General features: G+C 42.3%; 1 protein-coding gene across 1 annotated transcript in view; it reads right to left on the reverse strand.

Moving 5' to 3' along the window:
• Positions 1–707: 707 nt before the first annotated feature.
• KDELR2 (KDEL endoplasmic reticulum protein retention receptor 2) overlaps positions 708–16,075 on the reverse strand; it is a 24,615-nt gene continuing 9,247 nt past the window's right edge. Inside the window, exons 2-5 of the mRNA XM_030211832.1 lie at positions 14,964–15,064; positions 7,873–8,031; positions 4,207–4,459; positions 708–2,583 (exon numbers count right to left, since the gene is read on the reverse strand). Coding sequence (XP_030067692.1) covers positions 2,549–2,583; positions 4,207–4,459; positions 7,873–8,031; positions 14,964–15,064 — 548 coding nt within the window. The 3' untranslated portion in view covers positions 708–2,548. The remainder of the gene's footprint in view (positions 2,584–4,206; positions 4,460–7,872; positions 8,032–14,963; positions 15,065–16,075) is intronic.

Genomic DNA, 16,075 nt, shown 5'->3' on the forward strand with positions numbered 1-16,075 from the left:
GTTGGTTGTCTGTCTGCTCAACCTGCCTAAAAGTCTAAAATGGTTTAAGGAAAAAAGATCTAGGCCAGCCTAAATCAAGTGTATCTATTACTTTGGAGTGTAATGCAGACACCTCTCCCTACTTAAATCCCTTCTTTCATAATTAAAAAGAAAATCCCCCAATCATGTCTTCCCATACAATAAAAAAAAAAAAATACACAAAAACAATCAAGAGTACCCCCATGTTTCATAAAATGTTTATTGGGGGGGGGGGGGGGGGGGGGAAAGAGGTAACAGGATAAATCATGCACCGACTCAGTTTAAAAAAAATGGGGGAGGGGGAGAGGAAGAATCATATAGATAATATAAAGAATGGTAACCAGTGCTGCCGATATTGAAACAAATTTATAAAATCACATTGTCCCAAAGTGACATCAGCAAAACCACTTGAAGTTGAACATATGGACATCACATGAGCAGAATTATTAAATCTCAAGGTTTGACATCATGTAAAATGAGCATCACTTATAGATTACTGCAAGTCACAACTATCCATTTCTTTAGCTGTAATGACATAACATTGGGAATGAAATAGGACATGAAATTTTAAAAATATAGAAATTTAAGATCTTACTAAATCCAAAGAAAAGTTGCACCATTAAACCACAATCACACCTCATCCATCCCTTTCCACCTGCAAAATGCAAGACAAAAATGCTAGTATTTTTCCCTCTGCCCATTCATTCTCTTACACTGTTCCTAAGGGAGGCAGTTAAGACACTCCACATACTTGTACATTGTAAACCAGCAGTACAAATTATATTCCTCAACCTCTCTCTTTGATTCTACTGCTTACTTTTAAGCTTTTTTGCATTCCACTTCAATGCTTTGTTTGCAAGTGGCAAAAGTATAAAAGGGTTCTTTCCCTCTCTTTCCCATATACTTTGCTTTTTCATTATGGTCACATGCCCCACTGAAAATCTCTTGAGTCTACTCAATGCCATGTACCTGTGTAAGGTTTGTATAATGAACAGCCCAGCAGCACCCTGATACAGGGGGCATAACCAGTAGGAAGAAAACAGGAGGTACTACTGCCTCTTTACAAGTCATTGGTGAGGACTCACCTGGAGTACTGTATTCAGTTTGAGACCCATATCTCAGTAAGGATGGAAAAAGGCTAGAAGTGGTCCAGAGCAAAGCAACCAAAAAAACTTCAGAACCTAAATATGTATATTCTAGAGGACAGCGACATAGGACAAAAGAAATGTTTAAATACTTGAAAGTATATTAAATGCAGAAGAAAAAAAAAAAGCTTTTCCAAAAGGAAAGGAAGTCACTCAACTAGGGGATATGATATGAAGCTGTATAGAGGTAGACTGGGGAAATATTTTGTCACAGAAAGGGTGGAATGCCTAGAAAGCCTTCCCAGAAAAGGTTGTGGAGGCAAAAAATGGCAAGGGAATTCAAACAGGCTACACACAGAGACTTCTAAATAACAAGAGAATGAAAACCACGCATTGAATGCTAGAGAGGTTAAGCAGGCTGCACACAACGTGATATAGCAAACCTCTAATGTTCTCTCTATCGCCACCTGCTGGCAGAGGGACATAACCCACAAGTCTCTGGATTGATCTGTGGGACACTATGGAAACGGCTGTGATCTGACTTGAGACATTTAAGAAGACATTGGTATTGTGTGTGTGTGTGTGGGGGGGGGGGGGGTACGTTTTTGAAATGGCAGTTACAAGCCTAACCACATTATTGGGTAGGCTGAACGGGAAATTTCAACCTTTCATCTGTCATCATCTATTATGCTTTCCTTACATTCATAATGCTGGATGAGACTTCATAAGAGGAGCAATGTAAAATATAAATCTCCAAAATAAAAAAAAAAAAAAAAAAAAGACAACTGTTTTTCCTCCCCGTTAACAGAATTTTCAAAAATACTGCTGCTGTTATTTAAAAATACAGTGTTTAAACTTTCAGAAGAGGGGGGAGGAGGTGAATTCTAGGCTTAATGGCACTGGGTGGATTCTTTTTGTAAACTCCCAAATTTAAAGAGGATTACACTACAGAAGCTTATATCAAAAGACTGCAATGAGGAAGTTTAATCTTATGGCAGAAAAAAAGTAATCAAATAAATATAAATGGATGAGAGAAAAAAAAATACTGACTAATGATACCTAGTAGGTAGTACAATTTTATTTGTCTATTCTGAAATGGTTGGGAGTCAGGGGAAAGTTTGCACTTGGTGCTGGTTGTCAGCTGCACAAAAATCTCACTTCTGGAACTATTTAACTGAAACTGCACACTGGATCAATACAGTATAAGTTTCTTATGTAAAAAAATCTTTATACATAGTAATAAAAAGAAAAAAAGGCAAGATGCATCAAACAGAAATCCGCTGGTTTTTCCTCTCCATTCTTCCATAGCTGCTTGAAGGCTTGGCTCACAAGGTTAGAAAATAGTGTTTCTGACGTTCTGTCTCAGGCATCTTACACCTTTCGCTTGTGGTACGGATTGTTCTGTCCAAATGCCCCGATGGACAGAGGCAACTCATCTTTGGCATTTATGCTGGCAAACTCAGCTTCTTTCCCTTTAGTACTGAAATTGTGGAAAAGGCAACAAGAAGTTAAGGAAGATACATCAAATGCTTTTCTGGGTTGAAATCATCACAAAGCACAAGACTAGCAGCTGTGGAAGGTGACAACATTATTCGACTCAAAGATTCTATGAAACATTAGGAGGTGAATATAAATGAATAGCTATAAAGTCATAAATATGAGATGTCACATATGCAGTTTTTATTCCATATACGCAAGAAGTTTACTAGTTTAAATCTAGATGAATGTTAAATAATGTCAAAGGCTAGCAATACTGTCCATTTATTTATGTAATCAGTCAAACTACTACTACTACTATTAAACATTTCTATAGCGCTACTAGACTTACACAGACACAATCCCTTTTCAGTTATCACACATTTTCTAAAATAGCACCACCCAGCTACAGTCCGAAAAGTGATCACTGACTATGGGTGGCAGCCTGCCATGACTTGCAGCTGTTTTTATATTATTCTTACTGCTGCTCTATTTAGTCTGGCAGAGAGAGAGAGAGAAGGGGGGGGGGGGGGGGGGGGGAATAAAAATTACCATCTCAACCCTTAACATATTGCTACACAGTTTCATAAATTAAAACCCACAGTTTGGTTATTGCTCACAAAAAAGTACAATTTTCCAAACAGAGAAACAAAAGCACACATGCAGTTATTCACAACCAAACGCTCAGGTTAAATGAGGTTCCTCAGAGGCTCGTCAACACATATGGAGGAGGGTAGGATGGTGGCATTTTTTATGATATCTTATTCTTGAGGGCAAGCCCAGGGACTTGCTTAATTACAGAAATTAAAAATATAATACAGGACCAGCCTTGTGGCTCATTGGCAGATCTGGGCTGACTACCAGGCCAACTTCTCCCTTAGTCAGTCAGGGCTGGGGATGCTGGATTCACAGCCTCTTAAGGGAGGATATCCTGGTTATCGTGCAAGAAAACACCTACTCGGACTCTGGTCCAGGTATCAGAGTGCAATGACTGCACTAAGTGGGGTGAGAAGAAGACTCATGCCATATCCTAATAGAGGCCAGTTCCCATTGAGCTGGAAGCAGGGGGACCTCTCAAACAGTCAAATGGACTAGAAAGGCTTTCCCAAGGACAGGGCAATTTTCACATCAAGCACAAGCTTTATAGTAAAGTTTTACTGAGTCAGTAATAAACGACTTCACAAAAACTTCACAGCAACATATAAAAGTAGCAGAAAGCTTGGATTCTTATAGCTCCCCACCAACAGAACCGACACATAAAAACTGTCCACCCAACAGAAATCCCCCTCCCTCCCATAATGGTATAGAAATGATGAAAGCAAACATTTTACATGCACAAGCTTTAAATACAAGCTGATTTTCCCTTTGAAAATGCAGCCAGCAAGAGGAATATGAATACTTGGAGCAGGTGCAGTAAACACATGGGAATTTTCTCCCCTGACCTAACATTCCCCATTTTACCCGCACAAAATGAGGGGGGGGGGAGTGAGAAAAGGGGAGCAGTTTTCAAAGTTACAGACAAAACAAAACAAAATACAATAAAATAAAATCTGACCCCTTTGTCCTTGGAAGAAATTTAAGAGTCAAAGTCCCTTTATTCCCAAGGAGTGTTATCAAATGTTCTTACCTTTTGTAACATACAAATAGAAGAAGTCACAGTAAAGAATGGTTTGCACCACACCAGCAACGATAGCTATAAGATCAAAAAACCCCTCAAAGGTGTAACGCCAAATCCAGTTGAAGAGGTACAAGGCACGGTACAAACCCAAGAAGAAAAGATAGTGGGTGGTGATGGTCTCAGCTTCACCAGTTTTACTGATCATGAAAAGCTGGGGAAGGATTGCAACCGACTCCAAGTAAATGGAGAAAGTCCACAGGATCTGAAGGAAGCAGAGAGAAAAATAAAAAACCACAGAAGGCAAGAAACGTTAAGTGCCATCCACAGAAACCTTAGTTTGTACAGACGTTTTTAGGTTATTGAATTTACCAGTGTTGATACACATGCAAAGCAGCCAGTGCGACAACATCAGAAACCAGGATCGTGCCTTTGGAATTATTTGCAAGAGATGCAACAGTGATTTTACATTCTTGGTGTAACCGCTAGTTCATGCTGCCAGTCTTGTGAGAACAAAAACCTTCTGGTTTCATAATTACTGAAATGGTCAGTTTGCTTTTGTAAAATCCAATTCAAGACCTCCCCCCACCCTTTAGATGTTACAGTCCTGTGCTGATGATGAAAAACAATAATTCACAGTAATTACATCTATGTGAAAGTTATATTGTCTTAAATTCCACAATGGTACTGGAAAACATATTTAGCAAGTTCGGATAGCTCTAGTAAGTTAACTTTGCAATTCATAAAGGAGAAATTAGGTCTTACTTAATAATTTTCTTTCCATTAGTTCTTCACACTATTCCAGGACGTGTGTTAGTCATGTCCATCTATCAGCAGGTGGAGATAGAGAATACAGAACTGAGCACCACTACGTAGCCCTGTGCTAGCAGCTCAGTTCCTCAGTATCGATCCTCAAGCAAAAAAGAAAGCATAAGCCAACAGGTGCATGGTCAGCAACCAGCCAAGCCAGCCGCTAGAATGCACTGAAGGCTAAACCCCTGGAAAACAGGACCCAATAATAGAGCGCAGAGCCGCCATGGGAGGGCTCCTTCCATTATGTTACTCCCCACTATTCCAGGACATGTGGGATTTCAAAAGCAATCCCTACGAGGGTGGGCAGCCGACCCCGTTGCACGCAAAATTTGAAGCCCCAAACCGTGCAGCCACATCTACTCTATAATTCTGGAAGGAAGGGCCAGCCCTACCCTGGAACTCCCCCCGAAGGGAGCCCTACACCCCCTGCAGACGGTGTGGGAGCCTCGTGGTCAGCCAAAAACAAAATGGCCAACGTTCCCACCTCCCACTGAGGCGAGGCGCCAAGAAGCTGGACCAGAGAGCTGGTGCAGGTGGCCTCCTGCTGCTGCGACGGAAAAGTGTCCCCCCAGGCACGCCACCTGTTGAATCACCACCTCCACTCAGGGTTACCAGCCTGCACACCGTGCAGCGGCCCGAGAACCATGCCTCCACAAGAGGAGCAGCGCTTCACCCTTCCACAGGGGTTGCCATGCTGGCAAACGCACCTGATAGGAAAACAGGCAGTACTCCACTTGCCGCTGAGAAAAGAAGCACACTGGAGCCGCTGCAAAGAATCTCCTGGTGCTAGTTATTTTTGTTTGTTTTTCCAAAACAGGATAAAAAAAAAAAAAAAAAGTTACCACGCTGCTCCCTTGACTATGTCCGAGGCCCCACGCACACCCAGAAGACTCACCGTGTTGGATCCAGCGCCAAGGGCCACAACCACCCCCCCCCACCCCCCCCACCCCCCCGTAATGGCAGACCCCACCAGCCTGCGAACACTCTGTGCCACCTAAGCTTAAAGCCTCAGCTGCCCAGAGTTGTCCTTAATTACTAAATTTAACCCGTTTTTTTTTTTACCAATTGCTGATAAGGCACATCACACAGAGAAGAGGAGAGACAGGGGAAGCAAAGATCCCAGGCGGGAAGCACAACAGGGACCAGCACCACCAGGTATGTCTGCTCTAACTCAAAACACTGAGCACAACTAGGAACCAGCTGACCAACTGGACTAGAAGCCAAGGCCTCAAAGCCACAGACAGAGGTAGTCTGTCCATCCACCTGCTGAAGACAGAAGACACTGAGGAACTGGGCTGCTAGCATGGGGTTATGTAGTGTTGCTCAGTTGTTTTCTGTATCTCCACCTGCTGGTCAATAGACATGACTACCACACGTCCCAGAATAGTGGGAAGTAATGTAATGGATGTTCAGTTACCAGCTTAGCAAGCTTTAAACACCACTGTTTTTGGACTTGATGATACCAGCTGAAAAAAAGTATATGTAAAGGGATTTAATATACTGGCTTTCTGTGGTTTACATTTATTATATGCAGGTACTTTCTCTGTCCCTAGTGGGCGCACAATCTAAGTATTGTACCTGGGGCAATGGAAGGTTAAGTGACTTGCCCAGAGTCACAAGAAGCTGCAGTGGGAAATCAAACCCAGGTCTCCATTTTCTCAGCCCACTTCACTAACCACTAATGTACTGCAAATCGGAACATATTCTGCTTTTCAGAATATAATTATTCTTCTCAAACACATAAGGAAATGGGGTTTTGCACAGTATCTAATTTAGACTAAAGAATGCTTTGCATTTCAGTTCTTCAGTGGCATAAATTCAGCCTGAACAGGTCCTACAGTCCCAAAGAAAAGGGGAATCCCACTTGCAGCTGGGGGCTCTTCACCACGGTTTAGTTTGGGAAGGAAATTTACAATCTTTCTAAAAGTTTTGTGTTTAAGAGGAAAGAAATTGACTGGGGAATAAGTAATCTATTCTTTAAGACTCAGTTTGATCACTCCAGTAGGGTTTTTTTTTTTCCTTTCCCATAACACTAGTGCTTCAAACAGTTGCAATGTCCTTGTCTTCTGCATCTTTAAGTATAAAAAAAAATGGAAGAAAACTAAATTGCCAATTACATCAAATTCTTAGCTTAAGGTGCAGAAAATGGAATTCACCGTCTACCCTATCTGTTAACCCATGCCTCTGGGAGAATTTTGTACAACCGTGAACTTCCCACTTCTGCAGTAGCAGAATTCTGTGCAGGGAGCAGGTGGCAGTAGTAGCAGCTTGCCTAGTTCTCTCCCCTACTCCCCCCAGTGCAAGAAGGGGAGTGGCTTCGCATCGTGCTGCAGCCTCCTACCCTGCCATTCTGCTGATTTGAACCACGCAGGATACCGTGCAGCCAATGTGGTTCAAATCAGCAGTCTGACTTTGAGAAACAGGAGGATGTGGTACTATGGGAGGAGGGAAGGGGGCAAGAGAGAAAAATGAGGGTCTGGCTGGGAGAGAGCGAGATAATTGAGGGGGGGGGGGAGACAAAAACCTAGGAGGAAGCACAAGTTGTAGAGGGTGAAACCTGGAGAGTGATATTTCTGAGGAATTATGCAAAAGGCAATATCTACAACAATCACTTGCACAGTTTTAAAATATTGTGCACAGACCTTTCAAGAGTTTTTATGCAGAAGTTTCTAGCAGTATTATATGTGCATAACATGGAAACGACACTTATGTGAAGTGTGCAGCATTGTCAGTACTGGCTATGCTTCTGCTCATCTGAATAGAGCCACAGTAGATAGTTGGTGCTCCTCCATTCATTGACAGCATCTGTCCAACTATGATTCAAATGAACCCTAGGATCTGAAGAGATTTGAAATTAAGACTAACCTCCAATGGAGAGAAATCATGATTGACGAGGAATGATAATCCACCGACAGGGACCACAAGGAACTCCACTCGGAATGTATCGTGATTGCCATCGTAAGTGGCCTTAAATTTCATGTAGATCATGTAAATTGTGGCATATGAGCAACTGATGTAGATAACCTAGGAAGACAAACAAGAAAGTAAATATCAGGCTTACACAATTTTCTCTCCATTAAAAATATGATACACCATATATTTATGCATTCAAACTTTAATTCCTACATTGAGCTGAGGTGTTATAGTCGACACTGGTCTGTACATGCTGTACAAAATGTTACTCTGGGGGAATTCTGTGCAGCATGTTACAAATGCTATATGTTATTTCTCAAGACGCAAATCACTGAGAAACACAAAATTCTAAAAATTTAGCTGTGCAGAATCCCTGCTCCCCTTCACAAGTACTTACCCAACTTCCAGATTTCGACCACCCCATTGCTCTCTTGCTCCCCGCCCCCCCCCCCCCCCCCCCCAACGCTTACTTTCTTCTCAGGTCCCTGCAGGCTCAACACTCCCACCTCCCTAAATCCCCAGCCCTCTCTGCACCACCAATTTTCTCTCTTCCCACCGCTAGTTCTCTGGCTCGCTTCTCTCTCTCTGACTCCACTAGGCCACTGCTGCTCTTGCTTCCCCCAACACGTGGGCTGATTCTGTTACTGCAGCCTCCTCATTTTACTGCCTGGGTGGCTGATGCTGCTACTGAATTGAGTTGCTTTTTCCTTGCACTTAGGGCCAAACTAACTCTTGCTTCATCCTTTTTAGAGATGATGTCAGCTGCATGTGGGTGGTAAAACTAGGAGGCTGAGGTAGAACTGGTGTAGCTTCCTCCTGGTCCATATGCAAAATTCTGCAACACAAATCCAGAAATCTATGCTGCATAGAATTTCTCCAGGAGTAAAAATCACCAAGGACATCAAGACTCCTATTTATGATGCACTGTGTCTAAAGAGAAACAATGAAAAACATATGATTCTTGAACAGGACCTCAGATGGTTGACCTTTTAGAATCCACTTTGGATGGCATAATGACCTCCCCCCCCCTCCCCATTTACTAAGCCTCGTTAGCAGCTGCCATATGCTAATGCCAACACAACCCATTCACTTTAAGTGAGCTGTATGTCAGCATTGCCTCGCAGCTTAGTAAACAGGGGGGCTTGTATCAGAAGAACTAGAACCGAAAACTTCACACAGTGCTGTACAAAAAAGGAAAGCATTACCTCAACAATCTACTACATCTCTTTGAATGGGCACACAAACATGTGGATAAAGGTGAGCCGGTTGATATTGTGTATCTGGATTTTCAAAAGGCATTTGACAAAGTACCTCATGAAAGACTCCAGAGGAAATTGGGGCGTCATGGGATAGGAGGTAGTGTTCTATCGTGGATTAAAACCTGATTAAAAAAAGAAAACAGAGAGTAGGGTTAAATGGTCAGTATTCCCAATGGAGAAGGGTAGACACTGAGGTCCCGCAGGGGTTTGTACTAGGACCGCTGTTTTGTAACATACTTATAAATGATCTAGGGATGGAAGTAGCTAGTGAGGTAATTAAATTTGCTGACGACACAAAATTATTCAAAGTTGTTAAATCGTAAGAGGATTGCAAAAAGTTGCAAGAGGACCTTACGAGATTGGGCATTCAAATGGCAGATGACGTTTAATGTGAGCAAGTGCAAAGTGATGCATGTGGCAAAGAAGAACCCAAACTATAGCTATGTGATGCAAGGTTCCCCATTAGAAGTCACCGATCAGGAAAAGATTTAGGTGTCATCGTTGAGGATAAGTTGAAACCCTCTGCTCAGTGTGTAGCGGCGGCTAGGAAAGCAAATAAAATAATAGATATCATTAGGACAAGAATGGAAAACAAAAATGAGGATGTTATAATGCCTTTATACCTCTCCACAGTGCGACTGCATCTTGAGTACTGTGTGCAATTCTGGTCACCACATCTCAAAAAAGGATATAGTAGAATTAGAAAAGGTACAGAGGAGGGCGACAAAATGAAAAAAAGGGATGGGACGACTTCCCTATGAGGAAAGGCGAAAGTGGCTAGGGCTGTTCAGCCTGGAGAAAAGACGGCTGAAGGGGGATAGGATAGAGGTCTATAAAGTAATGAGTGGTAGACATGAATCGCTTGTCTACTCTTTCCAAAAATACTAGGCCTAGGGGGCACACAATGAAGCTACAAAGTAGTAATTTTGAAACAAATCAGAGAAAATGTCTACACTTAATTTGTAATTAAACTCTGGAATGCATTGCCATAGAATGTTGTAAAAGCAGTTAGCTTAGCGGGGTTTAAAACAAGGGTTGGATACCTTCCTAAAAGAAAAGTCCATAAGCCATTATTAACATGGCCTTGGAGAAAATACACTGCTTATTTCTAGGATAAGCACTATAAAAGGTATTGCACTGTTTTAGGATCTTGCCAGGTAGTTGTGACCTGGGTTGGCCATTGTTGGAAACAGGATACTGGGCTTGATGGACTTTCAGTCTGTTCCAGTACGGCAAACACTTATGTTCTTGTGAAATTTCAGAAAGTGAGCACAGATTTACTTACCTGCAGCTGTAGGAATTTGGCAGCTATATTCTGCCTTGGGTTAAATACATAATGTATCTTGTTTTCAAATCCAGAAGGAGATTGAAAGACTAAAGGACCCTTTTACTAAAGGAAGGTAAGCAGTTACCACATGGTAACGACATAATGGTATGGAATGGCCAGATTAAAGTTTCTGCACATTAACCTTAGTACAAGTGGATTTACTGCTGTGGTTTAAGCACACATGCATACTGTCACTGCACAGATCTGCTAAATTTTAACACATAATATTCATAGGGGCCTTTTTACTAAAGTCAGACAGCAAATACAGCACTAAATCTAGCTAAGGGTCAGTACACAGACCAGATCAGGAAACGGCATCCCAACCAAGGTCAGAATTCGGTACCAGAATTATTCTAGGAGCAGATCAGGAGTTGAGCATTTTATTATTTATTGCACTTGTATCCCACATTTCCCCACCTATTTGCAGGCTCAATGTGGCTTACAAAGACCTGGTATGGCAGCGCCATGTCAGGATATAGAAATACAGTTGGAATTACAATCAGATCGAAGATAACAAAGAGGCATTAAGCAGACAGTTATAGAGAGGCGTCATTCAAAGTAAGGTGAAGTGGTGAAGTGTACCAGTTAATCTATGGATTACCTCAACACAGTTAAAAAAAAAAAAAAAAACTACGGGGAATGGAGCGAGGAGAGCCACAAAGACCCTGCTGACAGAGTGAATGGACCATTTTGGTCTTATCAGCTATCCTTCAGCAACCAGATCCTCCTAATTACCACAAGAATCATATTCCAGAATACCTCATTTGCAATTATGGCAACAGAGACCTGCATTATTTCTTTACTGACATGACAAAGAGGTTAACTCAAAAGATAGTAAAAAAAACAAAACAAAACACACAAACATATCTCCTAGAACTTGGTTGTTGACTAATTTACACAATTATGGCAGCCAAATTAATAGCCTTCAAGAACCGTTTTTTTTTCCAGTAAGAATGCTACAACTACGTAATAAACGTTATAGAACAGACTGTCTGCTTTCAGTGGGTTACGTGTACAGCAGTTTCCATTTTCTAGACACACATGGGCAGCAGAATAAGCAGGGCAGCAGACTGCACTCAAAATTTCTTACACAATAGCCCTAAGTCAGCCCGCATGTCCAAAATGACCACACAATGCCTCACATCACATCACCATTGCCTGCCCTGCTCGCTCAATTTCACTAAAAGAAGCGTGCCGGACGTGAGTGGAAGTCAGAGCAGGGCAGGCAATGTGGCGGCACCAGAGACTGGCACTGGACAAGGCTTCAGCTAGCAGGGGTTGGGGCAGGCCCCTTTGGCCCCACGTAGCTACACCACCGACAGTCTCACATTAAGGATCCATTACAAGGCAGTGCTTTTTCTAGGAAATAAAGGTGTCACTACTCATGCAGAGCCAACCTTAGGAAGCTCCACCCTACAGCAGCCACACCCTTGTCAACAGCCATGCCAGGAGACTGAGTAAAATCTAATTAGATGGATAGGACTCTAATATGTATTCTTCGATTATAAAGATCTGATTTTCTTAGACCACTTCTCCTATAGTGTGGTTAACGTCGGTTTGCACACATTATATACTGTGCGACAAATGCTCAGAAGGCTTGAACGTGGGTGTTAATGTGCACAGTAAAGATGGCTGCAAATTGGATTTTAATGGACATTAATGAGGTCAGAAGGAATTGATGGCCTATAACACCGAAAGGTTTTTGCCAGGTCAGGGGCAGCAATGAAAGTGGCTTTGAGGAGACAATTTCTTGTCAATTTTTCAGATGCCAATTTTGTCTTCTTTCACAACTGGAAGGAGGCTCCTGTGAGTTTTAAAGGCAGACGGGAAGTAACAAACGTGCACGTGTCCAAGCAAAACCGAAAGTAAAGCACACATCTGCACCTGTTCATCTATGCCTAAATATGCAAAACTTCTATGTGCTAGTAGTATTTGAGGCTCATTTAAGCACTGAAGAAAAAGCGTTGATACTGCGTTGACACATCCGTTTTTGTCTAGGCATGTGCACAAGAGCCCCATTTATCACTAAACCTTTGTTGCATATGTGACAGGCATGTTCCTCCCCCACTTCTGCTTTAATACCATGACTTTACTGTGCATACAATTTGCTACAAGCATCAATTTAATATTTTTTTTGCACTACTGTTGCATGCTTGGCGCACATATAGTAACATAGTAGATGACGGCAGAAAAAGACCTGCATGGTCCATCTAGTCTGCCCAACAAGATAAACTCATATGTGCTACTTCTTGTGTACACCTTACCTTGATTTGTATCTGCCATTTTCAGGACACAGACCGTAGAAGTCTTGCCCAGAACTAGCCCCACCACCCAAACACCAGCCCCGCCTCCCAATCTCGGCTAAGCTTCTGAGGATCCATTCCTTCTGCACAGGATTCCTTTATGTTTATCCCACGCGTGCTTGAATTCCGCTACCGTTTTCATCTCCACCACCTCCCGCAGGAGGGCATTCCAAGTATCTACCACTCTCTCCGTGAAAAAATACTTCCTGACATTTTTCTTGAGTCTGCCCCCCTTCACTCTCATATCATGTCCTCTCGTTCTACCGCCCTCCCATCTCCGGAAAAGGTTCGCCAGAGTTAATAGTCAAGTTATAAATGTAAATCTTAAAACAAGAAAATCGTGATTAATATCTACATATGAAAGGAACCCTGTCATCCAAAACCTGGCTGCTAATATGATGTGGGTTTCAGAGTCCTGTTTTCCTCACACCTGTGTGGAGAGGATTAGGAACTGTTCAGTTTGAAAACGAGCTGCACATTGATTTGCAACATTCCTACAACAGAGAACTAAGTCCCCGACTGAGAAAACAAAATGGAAGGTGAATCAAAATGGCCACCATTCGCGCCACTTGCACTGTGGCGGTCCCCGAAATCGCGCCTGACACCTCCTCAACAATAGGAGGAGAGCGGGACGGCGGAGAAAGAACAACCGGCAAAATAGACCCTGAAAACCGGGAAGCACCGGCCCCGACGAAACACCCAAAACAGAGCCAAGTTCCAGCTGTGCTAACTCCGCGATGGAGAAGCTACAGCTGCGGGATAAAAATGGCGGCCTTCCGCGCCAAAATGAAAAGAATATAGGGCAGACGCAACAGATCGGGCTGCTGCAGCCTCCCTTGTACGGCGGATTTCTCTCCGCCTGAGAAACAACCCGCCGCTCCTTTTTTTTTTAAACAAGCCGGCGCCCGCTGCCCAAAACGCTAAAAACAGAGGAAGAAATTGCGAGGAATCAAATGATTCATTAAAGGACCAGTCAACATTATTTTCTTCTATCTTTTTTTTTTAAACAGCTGAATTAGAAAAAGAAAAAGTGCTCAAGATCAATAGCACAGAGCTGCCTGCTCGTTAGCAGTCTGTGCTGGATAGAAGGCTGGGCTTTTTTTTTTTTTTTTAACCAGCTGAACTTGTTCCTTACAAGTCTGGGGAAAGAAAAAATACTTCTGCTTGTAAGTTCCTATAGAGATTAGGAAATATGAAAGAAGCGCTCAAGAGCAATAAAATAGCACTGAGCTGCCTCTTTTTTTTTTTTTTTTTTTTTAAACGGCTTGCTCGTTAAAATGCTGGGGAAGGAAAAATTTTTGTACTTTTAACTTGCTATAGTGGCTGCCTCTCCCAAAGACATACACCTTTCTAAACAAAGGATAGCCCTTCCCAGCTACGTATGGGAGATGGGGAGGAAGGGGGGAGGGACTCGGGGACACCTGAGTTTAACACCCCCAGAAGCTGTAAAAGAAAGAAAGGAAAAGAAATCTCTATCTGACCAGCGTCTAACAGAGAATTCCTAGGCACAGAAGAAGAAGTAGCATTGTTGTTCTTATTATTAACCTCTAAAAGAGAAAGAGAGAGACTAAAGGCCTCGCTTCCTACCTGCTGGGAGACTGAGACAATACTGAGACTAAGGTCACATGGTCAGGGCTCCTATTGGCTCTCTAGAGTCAGAGTTTTTTCTCAGTCTCCACCTGCTGGTAGGCGAGCACAACCCATCAGTCCAATCCTGGTCTGGTCCGGAGGGACGCTAAGGAAAGGTTTGTTTGCAGATTAATACATATGTACGAGGCTTGGAGCATCAGCCCCATAGAAAGCTCCAAATCTGTTTACAGCAATATTCAATACATCAAAAGAATGTAACAGAACAGCAGCTCAGTAACAAAAACAATTAGGGCCCAATGCACAAAGCTTACAATTCTTGCAATGTTTGCTTTTGACTAGTTGTAGCCCAGTTTTAAGTGCCACTGAATATTGTCATCAGATCCACTGAATGCGATTTAAGCAGGTAGAAGCCCCTTTAAATGCTTTAAATATTGGGCCTTATATAGTTTGATACTACTAAATAAAACAGATAGCTTATATCACCATAAAACCCACCAGTGAATTTTTAACTATTACTTGCGTTGCACTATCAAAAAGTGCTGCAATGTGTTAATTATACTGTACCTTCATAGATGTATTATAAAGAGAAATGAATGAAGTGACAAGATCCAGATAACGAGTAGTGAACACCAGTGCAAAGAGAAGCTGGCTTTTCCCAGAAATACCTAAAAAAAAAAAAAAAAAAAGAGAGAAAATCAAAACATTTTCTTGGCTTCAGTATTTTTGCTTTTTGATTGTAATTTGAATATTTTACTGCTGTTGCTTGTTTGACTTATTCTTGCTGTACATCACCTTGAGTTCAAAAAGGTGGTAAATAAATCCAAATAAATAACATTTCACACCCAGAGCTAGTACAATGTAGCACCATCTTGAGGAAAATCCAGCTTTGACTACATACATACCAATTGTCAAAGATAATTTGCATATTTTTGGCAGGTGGCCACATCCACTGTTGTGTCAGCCAATCAGAATCAAGCATCTTACAAACCATGCCCATCACGCTTGATGACATCACTAATATGTCACAGCCCTGTCCATGGCCCACTCCATTTGTATAACCCTGACCTAACACCGCCTTATTTGCATGGTCCTGCCCCATTTTCCATAACCCCACCACTTTTGGTGATGTCATAACTCATTCCAGGCCATGCCCCTTTTTCAATATAGCAGCAAGCAGTGGATGCCCTGTGGTGCTTCCTGTTTCACACTACTCGCCTCCATCTTCAATGGATCACATGATGTTGATTGTTACATCACTCATCAGACACTGCCCCCTGCAGTCTGGGAGGAGGAGTGTGTGGTTTATTTTTCCCAACCCTTGAACTGTTTTTGAAATGTTAAAAAAAACATACATCACAGGGCACTCACATTTTATTTTATTATTGTTTTCTGTGTGTGAACGGCCATCTGCTTTGCTCTCAGGAACAAAGGGGATGTTCTCTCCTTGCGAGAGAAGTAGAACAGCTGTACTTGTGCCAGCAAAAGTTTGTACGACTGTCTTAAAAGGCTTGGGGGGGAAAAAAAAAAAAAGTACACAGTACATACCTAAGAATGTCCAAGGTATACATGCACCTCTAGACTGGAGGATGCTGGGGACATGAGATGGTGGTGCAGTATCAGTCTTTAAAAGAACTAAGGATCCACCCTCTTTACCGTAAAAGCATCTTACTTCAATC

The sequence above is a fragment of the Microcaecilia unicolor genome, chromosome 8 (assembly GCF_901765095.1).
Source record: "Microcaecilia unicolor chromosome 8, aMicUni1.1, whole genome shotgun sequence".
NCBI lineage: Eukaryota > Metazoa > Chordata > Amphibia > Gymnophiona > Siphonopidae > Microcaecilia > Microcaecilia unicolor.